The following is a 24,844-nucleotide window of genomic DNA, read 5'->3' as shown; positions in this document are numbered from 1 at the left end:
CTCTATGTCATACATTTGTGCTATTTCTGTTTATCTTCATAATAATGAGAAGAACAAAGAGACTCCACCCCTCTGAAGCCTGGAAGCAACAGCCAGTGACTAGCTGGTAAGCTCACCACTCTCTTCTGCTACTATTCTGCACAGCCAACCCTGGGAAGTGCTAGATTTTAGTCACCATAGCTAATTTCCATTCCACTGTGAATGTTTCTATCTAAAAGGACAGAGAATCAAATTTTACTACAGGAACTAGAATCAGAATGTGAAAAAGATGCTGGCTCAGAACAATATTTATTCAACTGAACAAGAAATCAAGCAATAATTGGCAAAGTTAATAGCTTTCTACAGAGCCATCTCTCCTGATTAAGACTTTCCCGGGCTTCCCTGGTGGCGCAGTGGTTGAGAATCTGCCTGCCAATGCAGGGGACACGGGTTCGAGCCCTGGCTGGGAAGAGCTCACATGCCGCGGAGCAACTAGGCCCGTGAGCCACAGTTACTGAGCCTGCGCGTCTGGAGCCTGTGCTCCGCAACAAGAGAGGTGGCGATAGTGAGAGGCCCGCGCACCGCGATGAAGAGTGGCCCCCACTTGCCGCAACTAGAGAAAGCCCTCGCACAGAAACGAAGACCCAACACAGCCATAAATAAATAAATAAATAAATAAATAAATAAATAAATAAAAATTAAAAAAAAAAAAAGACTTTCCCAACTGAACAAAGATTTTTTGGCTGTTGTTACCGTTTATAATAATATTTTCCAGGGTTAATTTTAGTCTTCAAATTTAATTTTCATACTTTTTCATCATGTTTGATTACTCAAGACAAAACTCACTTTTGCCTTAACTTTGAGCTTTATTCTTGCAAACACTTCAATGGAAAAGAACTGAGCCTTCCCCTAGGCTGTGTGTCCTCTTACTGAGGTGGAGATGCGATGGCTAGCTACCTCGGTGGCAGCATAGCTGCAACCACTGCTCCAAGCAGGGTCTGAAGCCAGCCAGAGAAAAAGATTTGGAGGTAGGACCCCTCGAGTCCTTGGTGCTAAAAGCGCAGGTGAGCATTCTCTAAGTCACAGGGCCGCTTTCAAAGACATAGCCACAGATGAGAGGAGGACAAGTGGGGCCCATGAGGCTCTCTCCTCTCCCTTCTGCAAGCAGCGCCCTGCCATCCTTACCTCGGGCACTGGAAGGGGCAGAGGTAATCATCTGGGATGGTGCTGAATGAGTGGAACTCAGGCTGGAGGAAGAAGGGCTTGCCTGGGACGAGGACAGAACAGAGACGTTGGTGACTGAGCCCTGGTACCTGGGGTTGGGATACGCGAGCTGCAAAGGGAGAAAAATTAGCAGGATAGAGGTCTGAATGGCCAGGATTGTAGACTGGCCCAGAGTTGGCTTATTCATGCCATGAGGTGCCCAGACCCAGTGTCTGATACTGTACCCTTGCCCTGATGGAGGCCAGGCTGATGGCCAGCACTAAGGGTCACCTATAACCCCAAAGGAGCAGGGCTGTTGGGTAGACTCTAGTGATGGTGCCCATGGAGGAAGCAGGACTTAGCCATCAGGAATGCCAGGCAGGAAGGCAATCTGTCAGAGGAGCATTCCCATGGGATCTCTAAGAGCAGCCAGGACTGAAGCTAGATTTCCTTCTTGGGAAAGAAGGCCTGGGAAGTGCAACATGGGATGGTGTGGAGGGAAGGCAGTTTTGCTAGCTCTGGGTGTTCTGAATTCAGGAACAAGAGAACTAGGCAGGGATGCCAGTCCTCAGGCCAGCAGAGAGGTGAATCCTCTAGGTATGGTGCCCTGGCCCATTCTCCTTGGACAGTTCTTGTACCTGCATGTGATGGTACAGGTCCTCAGGAGCCTCGCCCATGGAGCTGTCACCCAACATCACCACGTTTCCAGCTTCGCTAGATGTGTGTGAGGAGAGAGAGGATGATGAATGGCGGCCAGTCCCCATCAAGTTCATGGGGCTGTGAACAAGAGTGGGAGATAGGGAGGAGTCAGGTCTGGAGCTGAGACACTTTGCTAGGTGGTGGGGGGAGAGTCATGGGTGTGTATAAAACAGTCATCCCCAAGCCTTAGCCATCACTGGTTTGGATGGTTCCATAGCCAATGCTCATACCCATCTGAGGCCTGGAGCAGTCCTGAACCCCACCAGGGGCCCCTAGTCTGGGAGGGCCAACCGTAGCTTGGCATAGCCTCGACCTAGAGTTAAATGGTTTATGGCCACTCAGTCTGATGACATCAGCAGTGTCGCAGGAGGAATGAGAGATATGCTGAATCAGGTCAAGGATCCCAGGTCCTCCTTGCTATGGGGTGTTTATCTGAGCCAGTGCCCACACCCGGATGGGATCTGCTCCTAGGTCAGGGTGTCTTCCTGGTTTGGGGAAGCTATCAAAATAGCTGGCTGTGAACCATCTGTTGGCCTCCTTCCATTTCTGTGGCCACAGGCTTGCCAACAGTTCTCTTCTATCAGTTCTAGGCAGCCCCCCATTCATTCATTCCTTCTCATTTGCTGAGTACCCCTCTGTGCTGACTTGCTGCTCACATTGGAAAACAAACCCAAGTGAGGGCTCCTCTCCAGGGTCATCCCCTGGCCTGGGCTTCCTGCCCTGGAGACTTGAAGTCTCCCCAGTGGAGCCCCGGTGACCAGGACTCCTGAGTGCAGAGCAGGGACACCTTGATGTTCACATCACCATGTTGTCCTCTTCCTTAAAACCAACTGGTGATCCTCATTCCCCCTGGGATCAAGTCCAAAGGCCTGAATGAACCGAACCCATCCAGAGCTGGTCCTGGCCCTCTTCCATGCCCTGGAATCCTGCACTCCAGCCACTTGGCTCTACCTGGAGTGCTGACCAGACTGGCTTGCTCATATCTTGAGGTGTCTGCACATGTTGGTGACTTTGCCTGGATCTTTTCTGCCCAGCAAACTTCTACTTACCCTTCAAGATTTAACCCAAATGCCCCCTCCTCCATGTTCCCACAATACCATGTATACTCCTCTGTCACCCAGGATGACTGGATGCAGAGTGTAGATCCTGTAGCAGGAGCTGTGTGTTTGCTGTGCACATGGGTAAGAGGGCATGTGCGTACACACAAGCACTATTTTGGACTTCCTTGCTCTGATCTTTGACATTCAGACTTACCTTTGTGGAGGGGACCCTCCTCAGCCCTAAGGCCATACCTGTGCCGGTGGGTCATCTTGATGTTCTCTGGGCTCATGGGGCTATGGGATGCTAGGACATTTCCCCGTGGGGTGCTGGTGCCTGAACATGCAGGACTTAGCTTGTCCAAACCCGGAAACTCCTGTTGAGAAACGAATGCCCCTTCATAATAAATAATTAAGAATAAATAAGTAATTAAGAGGTGAGAGGGAAGAGCAGGCTGGTGGCAGGAATGTAAAAGAAAAAAAAATCATATACTGTTGGCTGAACCTGAACTACTGGCTTCTTTTGGGCAGTGACCCCTTCACGACTAAAGCACCCTCCTAACCACACTGCAGCCTGGGGCAGAGGCTGTGAGGCCTAGGTCAACCCACTAAGAGCTCATCTGGAGTAGGCTGAGGTTGGTCTGAGTTCATAAGAGTGTGTTAACAGGCATTTCTCACTATAGGAAAAGTAGAACAAGAGCTGGGAAACAGGAGAGGAAGAGCTGATTATCATCTGTCAGACAGTGGACACCTCTTACATAAGAACTGGAGTTGGGTTTTATTGGATTGCTAAATGGCTCAGTTCTCAGTGACCTGGGTTAAGTTGTCTGTGACACAGTCTATGGGGAGACAGGACACAAAATCCTGATGCAAGTAATTGGAAAACAGTACAGTTCTATTTTTGCATAATTAAGTATGTAGACATCTTGGCAGAAACTTTTGATCCCAAATCCTCCTGGGTGACAGCACATTGGTTTGTGTCCCTATTTGTGACTCTGAGGAAACAAAGCACAACTGTCCAGGCTTCCTGAAGTCCTTCACAATCTGTGGGCCTTAGGTGCACTGGGGATGTTTCTGAGCTTGCCCTGAAGAAGCAGGAGGTTTTCCACTCCCTTCTTCCAAAGCATGCAGAAGGCTGAAATGTGCTTCTGCAGCTGGAGAGGACACCTCCATGTGTGCCCTGGAGACCCTGTGGTATGTGGGCGAGCATTTTGTGCCTTTTCCTGCAGTGACCTGACAGCCTGCATGCTAGAGAGCTCCCCCAGTGGCCAGGCTCTAGCTTGCCTGGGTCACCTGCTGTGATGGGGAAGTTCACACACAGAGAGACCAGAAGTTTTCGCTCAAGACCACCTGAAGCCTACTCTCAGCCAGACAGCATTCCCTGTAAGACCCCTGGAGGGAAACTAGCCCTGGAATACAGACCCTGCTACTGCTTGTGTGCATCAGTCCTTGGGTCAAACCCTGCCATGGAGACCTAGGAGGCAGGTCAGAGTCAGGGAGATCTTCTGGGGCCTGGGCCAGCCCCAGAACCTACCTGACCCTTCTAAGAGAGGCCAGTACAAAAGTACTGCCCACTCTAGGCTTTCTCAGATGTGAGCCTGGGTCATCAGACATGATGGAGGAAGAGGGAGGGAAGGGAGGCAGGGGGGTAAAGAGGAAGGGGAAAGAGAGGGGAAAGAGGGAGAGGGAGGAGAGAAGGCTGGCTCAGGCTATGCCTTACCTCTGTAGGTTCCTGGGATGAGAAATATCTCCAAAGAGATCCCTGCATGTGGGCCGTAAACTTTTCCTCCTCATATGAAAACCTCTCTTCACCAGCACAGTGCATTGAAAAAAACATTCTCTGTCCTTGAATATGACTCCTCCTTAGGGAGGAAGTGAGTAAGAGGATCCTGGGTGTCCTTCTCCTGGCTAGAGCACCCACCTCTGCCTCCTGCTATCCTGTGGTGGGAACAGCTTTTCCTTCACGTTTGCCTCTCCAGCCCCTCTTCCCACCCCCCCTTCCTCTGGCTTGCTGCACAGGTCTGGAGGAAGTGACACCTGGTTATACTGCAGCAGGGACAGGACAGGGATCAGCTTACATGGTAGAGACTGGCCCGCATCATCTGGAACTGATCAATCAGCTTCTTATGCAGAGGGCGCATTTCTGGGTGCACGAACTTCTCATGAACTGCCAGCCCGACTCCAAGAACATGAACCTATCAGGGTGATAGACAACACTACTCCGTTAGCCAGGGAGCAGACCTTGGGTGCTGCAGCTATCCAGCTATCGTGTGGTGCCTAGCCTTTCCCTCCTAGACACTGGCCTCTAACCCCGGCAAGACATACCTGCTCTTGCATGAGTTCCTTGAGCTGAGTGATCTTCTCAGCATCTCCTGGGTGCTTGGTGATGTAATCTTTATCAAAGAAGGCCTGTGAAAGAAAAGGCCAAGTCAGGAAGACTCTTCCCAGGGCTACTACTTAGAGTCTGAAGGTGCCACCTGAAAGGTAGCCGGGCTGCCTCCTAACAGGTACACACACCAACGTACCTCTAGCTTGGCCTGCTTGAACCTCCGGCAATCACAGATGTGTTTTTTTGTGTCTTAAGAAGGACCGAAGGTGACCAAGTAATCTAAGCCTGAATGCTGGTCTCAGCCCCTCATGGAGCCTTGCTGGCTTGGGTAGGGCAGGCAGGGCTGGTGGCCAGGGTGAGGGGACTAGTCTCTTAGCCAGCCCACAACTCACTTCTTGTGAAGGGCTGGGCTCTCAGGCTCCTCTTGGAGGCCACTTAACATCCTTCCATAATCAGATGGATTACCCATCTGTCAGAGTTCAGAGAATAAAAATGAAGAAAAGGCCCCATCAGAGAGCTGTGCAATGTAAATAGGGAGTGGCAGGGAGCTTAAAGCCTCATCCCAGGACCACCCTTGGCCAGCTGAGGCACAGCCAGGAGAGGGCTTGTTGGGAAGGCTTCCCTCAGAGGCTGGAATCTCAAGAAGAGGCACCTGAGAACTGCTTTCCCAGCCAGGGTTTGGTCTGGGACCCCAGCTCACCTCTTGGTAGCGTGCAATGCCTCCATTGACAGCGGCGTCAATGACGCCATTCAGGCACATGCTGAGCAGGTTGACGTTGCCGTGCACCTGCTTGTGCTGATACTGGCTGATCAGGGCCCGCAGCTCCTGGTTCTTATTCTCAACCACCTGGATGGCATTCTCCAGGGGGCTCACCTCCACCTGGGGACACACATCAATGGTGTCATCCCAGGCACAATGTCAACCCCTCCCTCATCACAGTTCTGACAGCAGGGATCTATGACCTGTGATTCTGACTCCCCGCCCTTGTTCCTGTGGAGTTGGGACTCCCTGAGCCCTTTGTAATTTCCTCTTCTAATCTGTAGGCACTTAGAAGTACAGTAAATAGAGAAGAGCACCAGTTCTGAAGTCAGAGGTCTCTGGCTTCCTGAACTTCAGAGAATAGTTTCTGCATTCATAAATTGTGAGAAAAAAAAATACCTGGTGCCTAAGGGTGTTGTGACTATTAAATGAGAGAACGAAGGTGCACAAAGCCTCCAGCACAGGATTGCCTGTGGCAGCCTAGGCCAGATAGGCGGCCTAAGCACTCTTTCTCTCTTCAGCCCTTAGAGAAAGGCCCCCAAAGCAAGAACTGAGGAAGCAGCTGTGAAAATCAGCCCCATCTGAAACGTGTCTCACCAGCTCCCTCCTCTCCACTTCGAACCACCGAGAGATGCCAGGCAAGCTGTGGGTCAGGGTCAGCGTGGTTCGCTCGATCCACAGGCTCTGCAGGGAAGGCACAGGTAGGTTCAGGCCATTAAGTGATTTTTACCACGCCCTGCCTGCCCGAAGGGTGAGACACTGATGAGCTCCTGAGAAAGTGGGGCTTGCCCCGGCCTCGCTATAAGCACCGCCCCCACTTCCCTAGATTTGTTCACCTTGAATTCATTCTCCTTGTCCTTGGGGCCTTTGTGAAAAGGCCTGTCGTACCGGAACTTCCTCACATTGTTGACGCGGTAGAAGCTCTTGACGCGATCTGGGACCCTGTCCATCTGCAGGACGTCCACATAATCTGGAATGGGCGTCACTGCATAGATCTGCAAGTCTGGGCAGGAAGTGAAGGAGAAACCCATAAAGACTGAAAGAGAGATGGACCTGAGTGGCTGACCCCTGTCATCCCCCCAAAGGAGAGAAGAACACCACAGCCCTTGTTCCCTACTGGCAGCAGCAGCATTTCAAGGGGCAGATCAGACCCAAACACAGACCGAATCTCCCTATCTGCCCCTCTCCCCGCTCCAGCAATCAGTCTCCTGAGCACTCAGCCAAGGTGAGATGTCAACAGCTAGGTGTTCTCCAGTGCCCCTTTAAGAAAGAAGGGAAAGGGGTCAGGAGAATGCAGGTGCCCACCCCACAGAAATGAAAAAGCTGCAAGGGCCTGGGCCTGCCCACTGTGGGTAAACTGTATTTACTGCAAAACAACATTTTAACAAAGTACTCTTTGGGATCTCTGTGGCGAGATAACATATGGAAGTCTACCTGCCCTCCTCTCTCTGGAACAAGCTTGCCACAGTCATGGCGACCGTCATGAGGTCTTCAAGGAAGCTGTGTGTGGGGAATGAGGGGCAGGCCAGTGTTTGCATTCAGACTTCCAAGTGCCTCAGACCCCCTGTCTCCTCCCCCATCCCCAGAGCTGTGCCTCAGTCCTGCTGGCAAAGGCTCTGGGTAACAACAGATGCACGTGGGAGTAGAGCAGGACACAGAAGTGGAGTATCCCTGTGGCAAGAGTCCACAGTGATTGCTGCTGGCTGCCTAGACAGACCCTTCATAGGGCAGGGTGGGGACTCAGGTGCTGGCAGCAGCCAACCAGAGGGATAAAGGTCCCCCTGAAACTCAGCTGATGACCAGGCCCCCATGGCTAAGGGCATGCCACTGCCCCTCTGTGAAGCACGAGTGCCCTGCTAAGTGTCAGTCAGTAATGAGGACACACTGTGCTTCAGGACTTATAGGTAACCTGGCCTGTTTGGCCAACGACATGGCAGAGGGGCAGCTGACTGGGTGGGCCTCACCTCCCAGGATCCCAGCCCTCCTTCCCCTACTAAGTGTCAAAAGATACACTGGGCATCACACTGCAGGATGGTGTCATCAGGGTGGTTGGGGTGCTGCATGGCGACAGCCTGTGGGAACTCGCTGAGCATCCTCTGCTGGAAGGCCTCCAGCCTCTCGTAGTCGTGGCCACGGCACACGTATTCTTTGTTCTGCCACAAACGGGAGAGCACACTCAATGCCTCGCCTGCAGCCACCCATCCCCCGCCTCCTCATCCCACAGACGTGTCCTAGGAACCCCTGTGGCAGGCATGGACACAGCACTAAGTCTCTGCCTTAAGGGAAACGATGGTCAAGAAGGGTGAGGGACAGCAGAAGGGAGAACTGCACTGTGGTGTGACAGCCCGGGGTGGTAGGTATGGCAAAGGCTGCAGGAAGCTCGAGGGAGGGAGGTCTCCTCACACAGGAAGGGATGCAAGTGGGGAGGCGGGGTGAGATTTTGGAAACAGCCATGCCTGAAAAGAGTCCTTAGAAGGTCCACCTGGGTTAGCGCAGTAGAGAAGAGTGGGGGGCAATCTATGTGGGTACGGTGACAACCAGGGCCACAAGCCAAGACAGGAAAAGGCACAGCTAGAAAGAAGGTGCTTGTGGAGAACTGGTGGGAGGGTGAGTGAACATGCCTGCAGGTGTGTGCCAAGGAGTATCACTATGGGTACCACCAAATAATTTAGAAAAAGGGGTGATCAGGTGTGTGCTTTTGTAGGATCACTTTTGTCAGCTGGGAGAAACAGTCTAAACGTTGCCCAGTGTCCAGTGGGCATTTATCAACCTCTCTGGCAGCAACTCCTTTGCAACTGTGTCAGCAGAACATCATTCCAGCTACACATTTCTTTCTTTTTTTTTAAAAATAAATTTATTTAGTTTTGGCTGCATTGGGTCTTCGTTGCTGCGCGTGGGCTTTCTCTAGTTGCAGTGAGAGGGGGCTACTCTTCGTTGTGGTGCACGGGTTTCTCATCACAGTGGCTTCTCTTGTTGTGGAGCACAGGCTCTAGGCGCGCAGGCTTCAGTAGTTGTGGCACGTGGGCTCAGTAGTGTGGCTCGCGGGCTCTAGAGCACAGACTCAGTAGTTGTGGCGCACAGGCTTAGCTGCTCTGCGACACGTGGGCTCTTCCCGGACCAGGGATAGAACCTGTGTCCCCCACATTAGCAGGTGGATTCTTAACTACTGTGCCACCAGGGAAGTCCCCAATTACACATTTCTTAAAACCTCATGTTACATCACACTTGGTACAGGTTAGGTCTCAGTTTTTTTCTTTGTGTACGGAAGGCATGACAAGGCACCTTCAACCCTGCTGCTCTGTCTACCTCACAGCTGGTCAAGAGTGAGTGGCTGGAGGAGGCTCCTCTGAAGCCCTCTGGTGACATCTGTCTGCCTGCCTAGTTGCCTCACTAGATTCACTTTGGCAAATGGTGTCAGGCACTGGCAGCCCCTCTTGGCATGTCTTCAGAGGAAGGGGGAGAGAGAGGTTCCACAGGGCCAGCCCTACGCTTCCCAGTACAAGGATAATCACAGGCCAGGCTGTGGATGACCTCAGCCTTTTTGGAATAGGATTTCTGCCCACTTTTCACTTCCTCTCTTACTATGGGAGAACTCAGCTAAGGCTAGGCCACATGTCCAGATGGATCAGAATGGAAGGGCAACACTGGAAGGGAAGTCAAGGTCAGGAAGAGCAGGCTGGCCTCTCCAGTGGAACAGACAGAGGACAGAGACATTTCTAAGTCCCTTGCTTGATAAGGAGAACTGACAAAGAAGGTAACTGTTTAGAACTGGCCTTTTCATATCCACTCACAAACGTACAATCCTCTCCAGTGTCTGTTCATAAGTCAAATGAAGAGAAACAGAAATTCCCCCAAGGAGGGAGGGCTGGATGTTTTCCTGTCTCCATGCAGATTAGTAGATAATCACATTTGTGAAGCAAGATGGGCAGATGGTCCAGAGAACTCAAGCTGACAGAGCTAGAGTAATAGATGGCCTATGTGGGAAGGTGAAAGAGTAACCTAGTGTTCTGGGGAAGACCAGCAGGAGGAAGGCACAGAGCATTGACTTTGAGGCTGGTTGCTGCTTTCAAGTCTGCTCAGGCGAGAGCCCCAGCATCCCTACATGAGACAGATCTGGCTGCCACTGCTTTCCATGTTGCCCTTGCCATTTATAAAGCAAACGGCTACCTCCACTGGACTTATTCCATTTGCCACAGATGAACTGAGCAGCTGAGGGAAGGGAAGGCAGCAGGTAGCCAGGCCAGGCAGATTTGTATGCATGAAACATAGCTCCTAGTGTGGAAATGAGGATGGACTGATGGACGATATTTCCTAACACCTCTTGTTATTTTTCCTCCATTACTGGCACCCTTGAAACCACGTTTGAACATTTAGACTGTCACTTGAGAACACTGTATGAATGGCTCAGATGCAGGTTCTATACCAGGTCCTACTTGTCAGAAAGCTCTGAGAGCCCTAAGACACTGACATTCCCTGTGACATGAGCATGAGGGGTGGGAGCCAGGTGGAACCATGATGGAGACCTCCTGCTTGACAAAGACAGAAATGGGGAACATCAGGGCCTGATTTTGTATTACTCAAAATAATGATGTTTTGGAGTAAAATCTGGTGGATGACATACAAATTGTGGGACTAAACAAGGAGAATAAAATGACAAGCATAATTTGCAAAGATAAAATGCGAAAGAAATAACTTACAGGGCTAGAATCATTAGCTTATCAAAGGGCTTTCTAGAGATGCTTTTGGTTTCTAATTCTTGTACTATTCCTTCTTTCTCTTTTTTTTTTTTTTGCCTGCTTTCTCTTCTGTTGACCTCTACCCCCACTGCTGTTGTATGATCTATGCTGAGGGGGCAACAAACATGCCACTTCTGATATGCCTGGACTGGATGGTCCCTAGAGAATGAAGGAGGTCCAGTCTCCTGAGGAGATCCTCTACTCATTCACATTCTGCTACTATAAACACTCCTGTGCAATAGACTTAGAGCCTTACGGGGATCACGATCAGGCAGAGAGTGCTTGCTGTCCCTATCACTATTGCTAGTTCCTGTAGAAATCATTTTCTTTTTAGCCTATAATGATTACTGCCCAAGAAATGTGAATGTTGACCTGCCTTACATCTGAAATGTAGTCAACCTGGACTTTGTTGCTTAGCAGACTGGCTTTTTTTAAGGAGCCATTAAGCTCAGTTGACCTTTGATGAGATACCAAGCTTATTATTGCTCACTGGCTAAAGCAATTTCTCCAGTAAGATAGGATCCCAAACACATCAAGGGAATCCTATGAATTTTCCCAGCTGATTCCTGCACACTGAACCTTAGTATGATACTGGAACTGGGGACAATCGGAGCTACTCTTAGGTCTCAACTGCAGCCCTAGGGCTCTTTCATCAGCACAGCTTCGTTTAGGTCATTTGAGAACAGCAAATCCATATGGGCTACAGCCTACAAGCCCAGGCTGACTTCTCCTAGAGCCTCTGGGTTGTGCTGATTAAAGACAAAAAAAATCGCAACTGTTTAACTGGTGTCAGTATGTCTATGCTCAGTCATTCCTTCCACTCTGTTTATATACCAGCTCAGCCTTTCCAGCAATGGTGGAGCAAAATGGCTGTAATCATCATGGGCCAGAGAACTGGCTGCCTAGGAAAGGCTTTCCACAGCCAAATCCAATGTTTGGCAGCTCCCACAAACCCCAGGAGCAAGGGGACTATCCTCTGAAATCTCTCAAATCAATAATTCTCCACCGTGGCTGGACTGCCTACTGTTGAGGTCAGGGCTGTACTGATGTCCTGTCTGGCTGAGAATAGTCACACTGGAGGATTCCAGGCACTGGAAACAGAAGTTGGAAGGTTTCTAAACATACCTATGGGACATTCTCACACCCTGGTCATTTCCTGCAGGAACTTGGTTGATTTGGTAAGAAAACCACCCTCATACATTCCAGGTAGCTACAAAACAGTACTGCAGAGAGAAACAGAGTCTAAAGTTGGTAGCTAGTCCAGTCAAATTAAGCCAAATGCTTTTTGTTGGCTGGTCAGTCCTTCAAAAAGATGTGTTCAGTAGAATAGGAAAAAGGTTAAAAAAAAACCAGGTTATAAATAACTTACGTGTAAAATATGATAGAAGTTCTTGTGACTACCTGAATGGACTCACCCGAAGGAAAAAAGGAAACTTCCTGCCATAGAAGCCGACCCGAAAGAACTCAGGCTCCAGGCGTTGCTGCTCCATGATGTTGTCATAGTAGCTGGCCTCCATTTTCTGTGAACGAGAAAGGAAGTTGGCTTGACTGCTAGTTGGCTTGACTGCTAGTTGTGTTGGTTGGCTTGACTGCTAGTGGTGTCCAAAGCAAGTTCTCCCAGGCCTAAGTAGACACTGTCTTTTGGAAAGAGAACATGGTGACTCAGTCGAGATAAAAAGTGAGCCCCTAGCCCTGATCAACCTCTCCCTGGGGAACTGCCTGATGGAGAGGAAGTCTTCGCTCTCCATTGTCCCCTGACGGTGAAGCAGCCCTGAGAGGCTGCTTGGAGTGTCCTTCCCAATGAGTGGACTCAGCCCCACAGAGACTCAGGCTTCCTGTACTTTCAGGGGTACACATTTAACATGGACTTCCTTTTTTTGCTCAGGAATTCCTGGTTTTGACTGATACTCACTACACCAATTGAGTATAAGCTAGTGTTGCTTATAGGTGGCACCATTTTCCATCAGTCCATCTGCATTGCTCTTGTTCATTTATCATCTGACTCGACGCTAACAGAATGAGGAAGGCTTAGTTACCAGCATCACTGGTACTGGTCCCAATTTAGGAGATTTTAAACTTTAAAAGTTGAACTAATATCCATGATGTCTGGTATTACCAAGGTCAATAAGTTTTTTAGTCTTGGCTGGCCTGGCTTCAGGTTCAGAAAAACTCACTGAAATCTGACTGGGAAGACAGCCCTAATGCACTCAATCAAGCCAGCCTGCCAGGGGGCAGCGGCCTTCAAAGACCAGTCAAAAAGCTATTGCTAGAGAACCACATCTATTATATAGGCCCAAATCCTGATCAGGATCAGGGAACACAGAAGAGCTAGCCATGCTGACAAGGGTGCAGGAGGAGGATGAACTGAGATTCCTGACTTCTCTTTGCCAATGACCTGTTACGATTTAACACCCAGCACCGGCAACTAGGAAAAATTTGGGAGACCTTCAAAGTCCATTTCACTTAATTTTGAATATTTTTCATCAAAGAAGGGAAGAAGAACTTCCTTTACTTGGCTGCTTAGAATTGACCATAAGCCAAGGCACTGAAAGATCTTATAATGTTTTCAGATGAAGCATACCTGAACAAAATCATTTCAGGAAAAGCTTCTTCATGAAGTCGAGCTGCCACCTCCTCCTTGAAACCCCCATCCTATCCTGTGTATACTGCTTCTCCCTTCCTTGAGCACCAGTGGCCCTTGGGGTCTGGATCATACAATCATTTGTCATGTGTTTGTTTTGGTTCCCCAGCCATAATGCAAGCATCTTGAGAGCAGGAACCTTGGCTTTTGCTTCTCCTGTACTGTCCACAGCACTAAACCAAGGGCTGGGTCCACAGTAAACGCTCCCTTAGAAGTTGATGCCAGAAAAGTGCTAGCACCTCCACTCAGGGTTGGGGTGGGGGAAGGGGCAAAGCTCACCCGAATCCAGCTGAGGCTCTGATAATCATAGAGGCTCTCATACTGACACGCCAGCTCCCTGCACAGTGGGATCCCAAACTCCCAACTCTGCATCAGAAATAGGAAAAAGGCTTCAGCACCTCAGGCAGCCTCGGAATTGCCCAAGCCCATATCAAACATATCAGAGGGCACAACCAAAGGCCTCTTGCAACTCATATGTCACAAAGAACATATGCTCAGAACCAATTTGTGGAGAACACATAGCACTGTGGTTTTCTGGCTTGAGGCATAGCTTTCAGGTTTCTACTCAAATGTTTCCACTTCCAAGAGGCCTTTCCCTAACTACCTTGTCAAGGACAGGCACTACCCCAACCATTCTTTCATTACTCTGAAGTTATCTTGTATAAAAAAAGTATTTACTTTTTCAAATTGAAGTACGGTTGATTTACAATATTGTGTTAGTTTCAGGTACACAAAAGTGATCCAGTTATATAAATAAGACTGTATACACACACACACACACACACACGCATACATATATTTTCAGATTCCAATATTACTAGATATTGAATGTAGTTATTACAAGATATTACAAGATATTGAATGTAGTTCCCTGTGCTATATAGTACGTCCTTGTTCTTTATCTATTTTATATATAGTAGTGTGTATCTGTTAATCCCAAACTCCTAATTTATCCCTCCTCCACCCTTTCCCCTTTGGTAGCAATAAGTTTGTTTTCTATGTCTGTGAGTCCGTTTCTGTTTTGTAAATAAGTTCATTTGTATAATTTTTTTAGATTCCACATGTGATATCATATAATATTTGTCTTCTCTGTCTGACGTACTTCACTTAGTATGATAATCTCTAGGTCCATCCATGTTGCTGCAAATGGCAGTATTTCATTCTTTTTAATGACTAATATTACATTATGTATATAATATATATACATACACACACATACACACACCCTCCCCCCATCTTCTTTATCCATTCTTATGTTGACGAACACAGGTTGCTTCTATGCCTTGGCTGTTGTAAATAGTGCTGGTATGAACATTAGGTGCATGTATCTTTTTGAATTAGAGTTTTTGTCTTTTCTGGATATATGCCCAGGAGTGGGATTGCTGAATCATGTAACTAAAACTAACTCTATTTTTAGTTTTTTAAGGAACCTCCTTACTGCTCTCCATAGTGGCTGCACCAATTTACATTGCCCCCAACAGTGTAGGAGGTTCCCTTTCTCCACACCCTGTCCAGCATTTATTATTTGCAGACTTTTTGATGCTGGCCATTCTGACCAGTGTGAGGTGATATCTCACTGTAGTTTTGATTTGCATTTCTTTAGTAATTAGTGACACTGAGCATCTTTTCATGTGCCTGTTGGCCATCTTTATATCTCTTTTGGAGAAATGTCTATTTTGGTTTTCTGCCCTTTTTTTTTTTTAATGGTGCAACCACATTTTTTGTTTTGTTTTAATATTTTTTCTTTTCTTTAACATTTAATTAATTAATTAATTTTGGCTGTACCAGGTCTTATGTGCGGCACACGGGATCTTCAGTTGTGGCATGCATGCGGGATCTAGTTCCCCGACCAGGGATCGAACCCGGGCCCCCTGCATTAGGAGCATGGAGTCTTACCCACTGGACCATCAGGGAAGTCCCTCTGCCCATTTTTTGATTGGGTTGTTTGTTTCTGATATTGAGCTATATGAGCTGTTTGTGTATTTTGGAAATTAGGCCCTTGTCGGTTGCATCATTTGAAATACTTTCTCCCAGTCTGTAGGTTGTCTTTTCATTTTGTTTATGGTTTCCTTTGCTGTGCAAAAGCTTGTATGTTCGATTAGGTCCCGTTTATTTTTGCTTTTATTTCTTTTGCCTTGGGAGACTGATCTAAGAAAATATTGCTACAATTTATGTCAGAGATTGTTTTGCCTATATTCTCTTCTAGGAGCTTTAAGCTGTCATGTCTTAAATTTAAATCTTTAAGCCATTTTGAGTTTATTTTTGTGTATGGTGTGAGGGAGTTTTCTAACTTCACTGATTTACATGCGGCCGTCGAGCTTTCCCAGCACCAACTGCTGAAGAGACTGTCTTTTCTCCACTGTATATTCTTGCCTGAAGATTAATTGACCATAGGTGTGTGGGTTTATTTCTGGGCTAAAAAGTATTTACTTTTATGTTGTATTAGTCTCAATTAGATGATAAGCTGCATGAGGGCAGGGATCCTGTTTATATCCTTTATCCTCAGAGCCTAGAACAGTGCCAGCCATGAGCAGGTACTCAATAAAGATTTATTTAATGAGTTAATGAAGGAAACAATGACTTTTAAATTAAGATCATTTAAGCTTAGAAACAAGTATGGAAGCTAAGTAGGAAGTAGCTACCCAAGGGCTTGGTAGTAGGTGTGATAATTTCCTTTACAGAAATATTCAAATCTTAGAGCAGGCCTCAGATAATCCTTGCCTAATCACGGCTCGGGCTGTTTCTGTGGTATGGCTCCTATTATGGTGACAGGCTCATCTAACAGTGGCCTTCACTAAGGGGCAATATTGTGCATTTCCTCCTCTTTTTAATACAGTGCTTTCTCTCTTGGTGAGATTGGGAATCAAAGGTTTACTTGACATTTTAGCCAGGCTCTTCTCCCCAGCTTCTAAGTACTAATTAAATTTTTTTATTACAGGAAAATTTTAAACATATAGAAACATAGAAGTATGAACCCCTACTCATCATTGGGTGGTACTCATCACCCAACCTCAACAATGACCAATTCATGGCCAGTCTTGTATCATTAAACATCTCATCCACTTACTCCTCCCCATAGTTTTGGAAGCAAATATCAGATATCATACTATAATTTCACCCATCAATATTTCAGTATGAATGTTTAATAAGGACTATATTAAAAAAATAGATTTGAAATAGCATCAGGGAGAAGGACAACACTGTTTTATTCAGGACTGCGTTTCTTTTTTTAAAAATTTAATTAATTAATTAATTATTTTTGGCTGCGTTGCGTCTTCGTTGCTGTGCGCGGGCTTTTCCTCTAGTTGCTGTGAGCGGGGGCTACTCTTCGCTGTGGTGCGCAGGCTTCTCATTGCAGTGGCTTCTCTTGTTGCGGAGCATGGGCTCTAGGCGCACAGGCCTCAGCAGTTGTGACTTGCGGGCTGCAGAGCGCAGGCTCAGCAGTTGTGGCGCATGGGCTTAGTTGCTCCGCGCCATGTGGGATCTTCCTGGACCAGGGCTCGAACCCGTGTCCTCTGCATTGGCAGGCAGATTCTCAACCACTGCGCCATGAGGGAAGCCCAGGACTGTGTTTCTTATCCTTTGAAGAAATTAACGCCATATGGATTGAACTGCAGGACCAATTAAAAATGTTGAAACAAACCAAAGAGAATTTTAAATAGACCCTGACTCCCTGCTCCGATACAATGCCTCTGCCTCAGTGAGCTAGAAAGCCTCTTGTGCCCCCACATCACAGCTTTTAAGGGGGCACATGTCTGTCCTCTCTCTGGCTCCAAGTGCTGCTTGGGCAGGTTTCAGTGAAGGGCCCACAGGAGGGTCTGCCTGGCAGGCAGCTCCAAGGGGGCTGGCTAAGCGGCTGAGCTGTGTGCAGACTGCTAGCCAGCCTGTAAGGAGCGCCCAATGGGGAACTGCTCATTTAGGTGATGAGGAACCAATGTGAGGCTAAAGGCGCTTTGTCTGCTGACAGTAGCTCCCAGTAAAGCAGTTCTACTCTCCTATTAGGATCAACGCTTATCTGCCTCGCTGGCATCTCTGCCCTAATTTGTAGCCCTGCTGCTCCAAGCCTGCCCCCCCAACCCCCAAGTGTGAGCCAGGACACTCTGTCAGCCTTGAGGGTTGTGCTGGAATGCTGGGGGTTTTGAGAGCTACCTCGGAACACAGGGAGGGAACGCCCTGCAGATACAATGCATCCCATCTACATCTTCTCTCTTGGTGTCCTTCCTTCTGGCAGGAGGCAAAGCCAACTACACAACTACTAACCAGTGTCTGAAATCCAATCACTTCTACCAGCTTGGGCAAATGTGTGTTTATACATCCTTGTTGCCCCCACTGACAGGGATGGCACAAAAGTTGCACTGACTTGGCTCACTCTACTCAAACTGGAAAGGAAGGCAAAAGCCTGGGACTCCAGACTGTCAGTCTTTGTACTTCTGTCTACACACAACATTTTAGAAGCAACAGACTCATTCCTTCAAAGCAGTGTGAACAATAGCAGCCCTCAGTAGTAGAGCCCAAGCCCACCCCCACATGGAGGGTTGGTTCAGTCCTGATGGTCTGTATGCCTTAGGGGTCAGAGGCCTCCTCCCAGCTTCCCTTTCTGTCTGCTCCCTCTTCCTTGAGATGAAGGACCAGCTCCCATCTTCATGCCTCCCTTTCCTTCTTTTTTTTAAAATTTATTTATTTATTTTATTTTTGGCTGCACTGGGTCTTCATTGCTGCACACCGGCCTTTCTCTAGTTGCAGAGAGCGGGGGCTACTCTTCGTTGTGGTGCGCGGGCTTCACATTGCGGTGGCTTCTCTTGTTGCAGAGCACGGGCTCTAGGGCATGTGCCCGTGGGCTTCAGTAGTTGTGGTGCATGGGCTTAGTTGCTCCGTGGCATGTGGGATCTTCCCGGACTAGGGCTCGAACCCATGTCTCCTGCATTGGCAGGCGGATTCTTAACCACTGCGCCACCAGGGAAGCCCAGGAGCACTTTTCTTGTATCAGCCAGGTTTTGCTTTTCTGGAGGCATTAGAAGAAAAACCCTGAATGCTTTCAAGAGAACTGGTTAGCCCTATCCACTGGTTCCGTCAGGTATGAAGGTACAGAAACAGAAAAGTTGGACCTTCTGTATGAGCCCAAGAGAATGATTGTGATAAGTACCCCTTTGAGGATGCGCTCATGAAAGGGCTCACTGAGTGGTCTGTTCTCAGCACAGAAGCTGCTCCCCCAGCAATTCACACCAAAGGTAGGGCTGCTAGAAGGAGTGGGAGATCCCTGAGAAGGTAGCCTACGGAGCCTCCCAGTCCTTCTCCCCTTCCTGCTTATCCACAATACTCAGGCAGGTTTTGCATTACCTTCCCTTGTTCATACTAACCTTTAAACCTGCTTTCTTAACACTACTGTAGTGTGGGGTGAAAAGGGGACCATTAACGCTCACGTGTCCCACTGCTGGGCTCAATCAGATAAGCATAACTCTACTCTGTACTCTATGCCCATGGAAAGAAAAATAAGCTAATATACTAACAACACTCATGCACACTCACACCATGCTTATGCCATTCCCTCAGAGCTGGGAGGGCTCGCTGGGCATATGGGTAGGTGGCAGCTCCAGGTGGGCTGGGTGCCAGGAAGACAGACCTAAAAGTGTGCTGGCATGGGGCCCTCCGTCCATCTCTGGACCAGCAAGGAGAGGAGGCTTTGGGCTGGCACTGTGGCTCAGTCACGTGTGGCTGGCTGACAGCTAAGCATGGGTCTCCTTTCTGGGCTAGGTGAAATGAGAGCTCCTGAGGTTTTGGAAAGGTTCCCGCTTACCAGTGCGTTCCCTACATGGGTGAATGTTTTTGACAAACAAAAGTCTCCCATGTTGTGTAAAACTGATGAATGTTTTCTGATTTATGGGCAGAAGTTATTAATGTTTAAATCTTTCTTTTTTATGATAAAAAAGCTTATTTTAAAAAACCAATTTCCATTCAAGTCTGGAGTTCAGCCACTATAGTTCCCTGAACAATCCTGTTTCAGCTTTTTAACATGCTCAAAGCTGAGTAATGAGAGAACAGCTTCAACAAGGTACACAAGCCCAGCCTTTCCAGTGTATGGGCCATACGTGGGTCAGAGGGCCCCACAAGGAGCTCTCCCAGAGATTGGAGCAGAATGGCTGGGAAGTCCCAAGGAAGCCTGAACCAATGCTGACAATGCCTGCTAATTCCACAGAATCAGGTTTAATAGAGAATAACCCCAATGAGAGGAGCCCAGACTATGCTGTAAGGAAGGGAAATCCAAGACAAGAACACGTACCCGTAAGAGGCAGTACAGGCCTCCGTTGGCTGTGGTTAGAATCCATTAATTTTTACAGCTCACATTTTCTATAGCAGAGTAGAAAGCTACAATAATTTAAGTAAATCTAATAAATATAAGCAGGGGGCCCAGAAGCCCCTGCTGTTGGAGCATTAGTATTTACAGATGTGCAAAGCTGGTATGTGGGGTTGTCTCTTACATCCCCAATCTGGAATTGGCTTCCAAGCCACAGAATTAAGCTGTTACTTTTTTTTTCCCCAGAGAAAGTCATGCTGCCTCCAAACCTAATGCACACATATGGGCCTCCACCCCCTCACCACCCCACACAGCAACCTCTGCAGCTGCTGCCATCCCTATAGCGTTAAGATGCCATGTAGTACAGTAGAAGCTGAGACGCTCAAAGCCTTGCCTAATAACACCCACCTTGCCTTTGTTGAAGTAGTGGATGATCTTGCGGCACAGTCCCTCTTTCCGCTGCCACTCTGTCTGGGATGGGTAATGGAGGAATTCCCGCAGTGGCCTTTCCTCCCACTGTAGCAGCTCACAGTAGAGGAGCAGAGTGAATGCAGCTTCTGTGGGGACAGGGGCTATGGAGGTCCAGGGGCAGCCAGGTGCCAAGGGACCAGGCTAAGCAGCATGCCAGCGTAAGGCATGTGCAGCCCAGATCAGGGATGCTGGATACCAAGGCTGAGATAGAGGGGCTGTCCAGTCAGCCAATAGCCCGTGACCACAGCATGAAGGAACCAAAGATCCTAGTAGACACCCTCCTCCCTCAGCCTGGTCACCTGCTCTGGGTGCTAGATAAAGTATGGCTCAGGTACCTAAGGGTCTGTGTACAGGTTGCTTTGCTCTGGGACACACTGACATGTCAGAGAGAGTTCTTGGGTTCCTTTTTGCTCAACTGACTAGAGCTTCTTTTCCAACCTTCTCAGAACTGGCTCTGAGGGGTGAGTACTGACTAAGGCTTTTCTCAGCCCTCCCGAAGCCAGCCTCAATGCCTCCAGCTCCATTTTCTGAGCTCAGCATGGCCCTGGGAATGACCCTTTCTCCTTATCTTGACTGTTTCTAAAAGGACCAGAGAGAAGGAGTGTGTACGGTGATAACTGTGTGATGGGCTCCATTCCTGGAGGAAGCTAAAGTTGATGCTGGGCCCAGGACGGGGCCCTGTGACACCTCCCATACATGTGGAACAGTTAGAGAGGGTTTATAAAACAACCGCAGCTAAATACTGTAGCTTCCTAAATCCCAAAGAGTCAGTCAAACTGAGTTACAGCTGCTGCTCATGGTCCTATGACACAGTCTGCTCTTTCCTGTTCTATTTGCTCATTTTTAGTGGGCATTTCCTACTGGCAAGTTAATTAGTTCTAGCTTCTGCCTGGCCTTCAAGGCCCCATTCAAATCTGCTCCCCATGACTATGAAGAATCTCTTTTCTAATTATCTAGTGACCCACTTCCAGTTTTAGCCAGGTATATTGCCTGCAGCCACTTTCCAGGCTCCTGCTCATGTTTGCCGCTCTGCCTATGCTCTGGCTACTGGACCCTCCTGCCCAGGGATACACGTGCCTCCTCACTGGAGCTGTGAAGCCCCTTCTCACTGGGAACAAGCCAATGAGGCCCTCAAGGCCTCCCTTTAGAACTCAGAAAACCATGTGAAATCCTTTTCTTCCCTGCCAATATTCTTTTAAGATGTTATTCCTGAGGCCACCAGAGGCAAGGCTCAGCACCCTCTCTCTGTCCAAATTCCTGACATAGCCTCTCAGTGATGGCCCAGTCCTCCAGGAGTTTAGTAAATGCCTCTATTGATACATGGAATTTTTCAGTCTATCACTTCACTGCCCTCTCAAAGGGCTGCTGGGATCATGGGTGGAAGTGGACGCAGAGAATGGCAGATTCATCCCAGTCATTTCAGATTTAATTCTTGCCAAGCTGTGTCAGGAAAGGTGGAATCTATGCCAAACACTCTTTAACATCTAACATAAAATAAGGAAGGAGGATTCTCTGTTTCTACAAATTCATCTAATTCTAGTAATGCTGTGGACAAGAATAGCTTGAACTTCCTGGTCTATCACACAAATTCAAGTCCTATGGCTCAAGGGCTAAGATGTGATGGCTGGTCACCACAGTGAAGAAGTGGCTATTTTGGGGGAACTATGACACAAGGTGATCAGGCAGGACACACATGGGTACACATATCTTCCTGACTCAAAGTGGCGCTCAGTAAACAGAGTGTGACAGGTATGTTGAAACGCTTCTAAATTTGTTCTTTTAGAAAAGGCTGTAGTAATGGATTAAACTGTAGATACAATGAAAGGGTCCCTGTCTGGTCTGTCAGAAAGTCAAGTGAACATTCTCCATACTCTCCACTGGGAGCTCAATGTGGGGCTGTTGTGTACTTGCAGGGGAAGAGCCCAGACTGCAAGGCAGGTCTGCCAGCAAGTTCTGGAAGTCCCAGGGTTAGGCTGATGTTCCTGTGTTATGGCCTCACTTAGTTCCAGCTGTGAAGGTCCTCAGAGAAGTTCTGCTCATGAAGAGGGACAGTGAGCTCAGGATGTTCTGAACCTGGCACACCAGAATTTGGAGGTCACCCTTGAGGCCTCAGAGGGGGTGAATAGGAGGCAAGGAGAGTGGAAGAGCTTTGGGCAGCAAGGCACAAGTGGAAGTTTCACCTGCTTTTTCTCCACCACGTTACAAAGGAGTTGAGGGAAAGGAGTGAGGTGACGGGCATCATGGGTCCTGACAGTCTGCTAAAATCTGGGAGGCACCAGCTCAGAGCCCTTCTCTTCCAGCTGTGCATGTATGTCCAGTCTGTCTTCATGGGGAGGCGTAGCTCCCCCTTCCCACTTACCTGTGTAGTTTTCGGCCTGCAAATGCATGTCACAAAGCTTATGGATATAGCGGATATACATCTCTTCTTTGTTAATCTCAGATTTGTAAAAGTTCTGTAAGAGAGAAGGAAATATAAATGAATATGGGAGAGGCTGCTGCCTGTGGAGGCCATCTCTGAACTCCAGGCAGATGGCCAAAACCCTGGGTGTGCTGGACAGGAGGGAGAAGACAGGCTGTGGAGGTAGCCAGCACCAGGAAGAGAAGGGACCAGCCAGAAGGCACACCTGCTGGGGGTAAAACCTCTGGCAGATCTGCAGGAGCCCTGAGTGATGAGATAGAGGAAGAGTACCAGGGTAGACTGGAAATTAGAGTATGTCAGGGTTGGCGGGACCTTGCCAAGAGGCCAGGCTAGAGCTCTGTCCAAAGAGAAGCTCATTTCATTCCTTTCCCAAGTAGGAATGTGAGTGATGAGGTGCAAGTTTCCAAGATACCAGTAACAGAGCTGATGTCCTGACTCAGACCCTTAGGCTTGGGACTTCCCTGGTGGCACAGTGGTTAAGACTCCGCGCTCCCAATGCAGGGGACCTGGGTTTGATCCCTGGTCAGGGAACTAGATCCCACATGCATGCTGCAACTAAGAGTTCACATGCCGCAACTAAGGAGCCTGCCTGCTGCAACTAAGGAGCCTGCCTGCCACACCTAAGACCCAGTGCAACCAAATAAAAAACAAAACACCAAAAAAACCCCTTAGGCTTATAGCCATGTATTGTAGAAAGGACAGGCCAATCGCAGGACAGAAGCCACACTACGAGGCAGAGAGGAGGAAGAGCCCATGTTCTCTCACCATCAGGTTAACAGTGCAGCCGATCTTCTTATTCTCTGTCTCCTCTCCTTTCATGCAATCCCTGGAAGGGAGAGCACAGATGAATGCACAAAGTGGTGCCTCTGGGACAACACAGAGACCTGCAGTGTCACTGAGGCATTAGTCTGTCCAAACCCCAGATGAGGATGCTCTCCAACAGAAACTTCTTCCACAGATGAGACTGTACTGTGAGCTCCCTCTAAGCTTTGGACCCACTCCTAGGGTTCAAAGATCTCTGTTCAACTGGACCCCTTGCTCTGGTGGCAGAGTGTAGAGCCCAGATGCTATATCAGGGCATTAAGTAACACCTACCAATGTCTTCAGCACAAAAGAGTACGTCAGTAAAGTAGAAGGTTAAATCCTCAAGTTTCCAAAAGGGGAGGCACAGAGCTTTCCTTAAAGGGCAGTTTTCATTTTGTAAGACAGTGTTTCATGGAAGCCAAGACACTCTACTCTAGGGACCTACCTTCAGGACCCTGTGGCCACAGCAACCACGGCATGGCTGCCATGTTCACCATCTCATTGGCTTTTCTCCTTATGGTGTCCTTCCTGTGCACTAGTCTTTGGAATCCCCTCTAACTAGGAGCAGTGGGTTTGGAGATTTTTTCTGATTTACGGGTAGCTTCGGCCAGGGCTGAGCTGCATTCATGCTGAGTAGGGCTGGGTTTAGGAGGGGTCATGGCTGGCCTGCCAGACACAGAACAGTGGGAACACTGAGAATGTATCCTTGCCAAGGGAGGGCAGGGACTGGTCAAAGCCAAGCTCCTCTGGGAAGGAGAAAGGCCTAGCACAAGGAGATGAAAGAGAATGAGAACCAGACTGGTGAATCCAGCAAGAAGCTTCCTGTACATGCAGCTAGCCGGAGTCCCAGATGCTCTCCCTTGGCATCTGCATGACATGTAGCACAGAGAAGACAACTATTGCTTGGGTCTGGGTTTCCTCTATCATTCCTCCTCATTCCTTATCACCTTCCTCTAGGCTCCCAAAAGGCACTTTGCTATCACCTGAACTCTACTGAGAGAATAACTAAGGCTGCAATGGTAGCATTATTGTTACTTTTAGGCTAAGTCAAAAGCCATGATATGACTGAGAAGGCAGGCTTTCACGAAAAAATGAATTTCACATGAACTTCCAGACTGAATGTATCATAAAGATCTCTGAGCTCACAGGCTACCTCCTCTAATCTGCTCATGGCCAGGATCAAGGGACAGAAATAAACAGATTTTACACCAAGAATGGAGGCATGGAAAAGTTGGGTCCCCCTTCCCTGGAAAAACCAAATGAAAGTCCTCCTGGGTCACACTTCTGTACCAGGTGATATTTTCCTGCCCATCTGCCACATGGCTCTGAGGAAGGTCTGCACTAAGGACCTAACTTGCTCTGGAGACAGCCTTTCTCTTCCTCTCTGCTGTGCCCATTCCTCTGAGCCTTGACTTTTCTGGATGAAAAGCCAGAAGGCTACATGTCCCTGGGATACCTCTTGGGTACACGTGCC

At 48.4% G+C, this 24,844-nt stretch overlaps 1 protein-coding gene across 6 annotated transcripts in view; it reads right to left on the bottom strand.

Annotated features, from left to right (window-relative positions):
- The window catches only part of DOCK3 (dedicator of cytokinesis 3), a 384,123-nt gene that overhangs the window by 13,942 nt on the left and 345,337 nt on the right, over positions 1 to 24,844 (bottom strand). For 4 of the 6 annotated variants that reach the window (XM_059939761.1, XM_059939764.1, XM_059939765.1 and 1 more), the window contains 14 exons: positions 23,332 to 23,392; positions 22,507 to 22,600; positions 20,085 to 20,233; positions 13,664 to 13,750; positions 12,159 to 12,263; positions 8,019 to 8,160; positions 6,844 to 7,010; positions 6,605 to 6,691; positions 5,948 to 6,127; positions 5,244 to 5,327; positions 4,997 to 5,113; positions 3,174 to 3,295; positions 1,821 to 1,959; positions 1,165 to 1,312 (listed from right to left, as the gene is read on the bottom strand). In XM_059939761.1, the coding sequence (XP_059795744.1) occupies positions 1,165 to 1,312; positions 1,821 to 1,959; positions 3,174 to 3,295; positions 4,997 to 5,113; positions 5,244 to 5,327; positions 5,948 to 6,127; positions 6,605 to 6,691; positions 6,844 to 7,010; positions 8,019 to 8,160; positions 12,159 to 12,263; positions 13,664 to 13,750; positions 20,085 to 20,233; positions 22,507 to 22,600; positions 23,332 to 23,392 (1,682 nt within the window). The remainder of the gene's footprint in view (positions 1 to 1,164; positions 1,313 to 1,820; positions 1,960 to 3,173; positions 3,296 to 4,996; positions 5,114 to 5,243; positions 5,328 to 5,947; positions 6,128 to 6,604; positions 6,692 to 6,843; positions 7,011 to 8,018; positions 8,161 to 12,158; positions 12,264 to 13,663; positions 13,751 to 20,084; positions 20,234 to 22,506; positions 22,601 to 23,331; positions 23,393 to 24,844) is intronic. The other 2 variants (XM_059939763.1, XM_059939762.1) reach the window with 2 other exon arrangements.

The sequence above is a fragment of the Balaenoptera ricei genome, chromosome 11 (genome assembly GCF_028023285.1).
Source record: "Balaenoptera ricei isolate mBalRic1 chromosome 11, mBalRic1.hap2, whole genome shotgun sequence".
Classification (NCBI taxonomy): domain Eukaryota; kingdom Metazoa; phylum Chordata; class Mammalia; order Artiodactyla; family Balaenopteridae; genus Balaenoptera; species Balaenoptera ricei.
The sequence above is the reverse complement of the archived record's forward strand: the minus strand, read 5'-3'. Positions and strand labels throughout refer to the sequence as shown.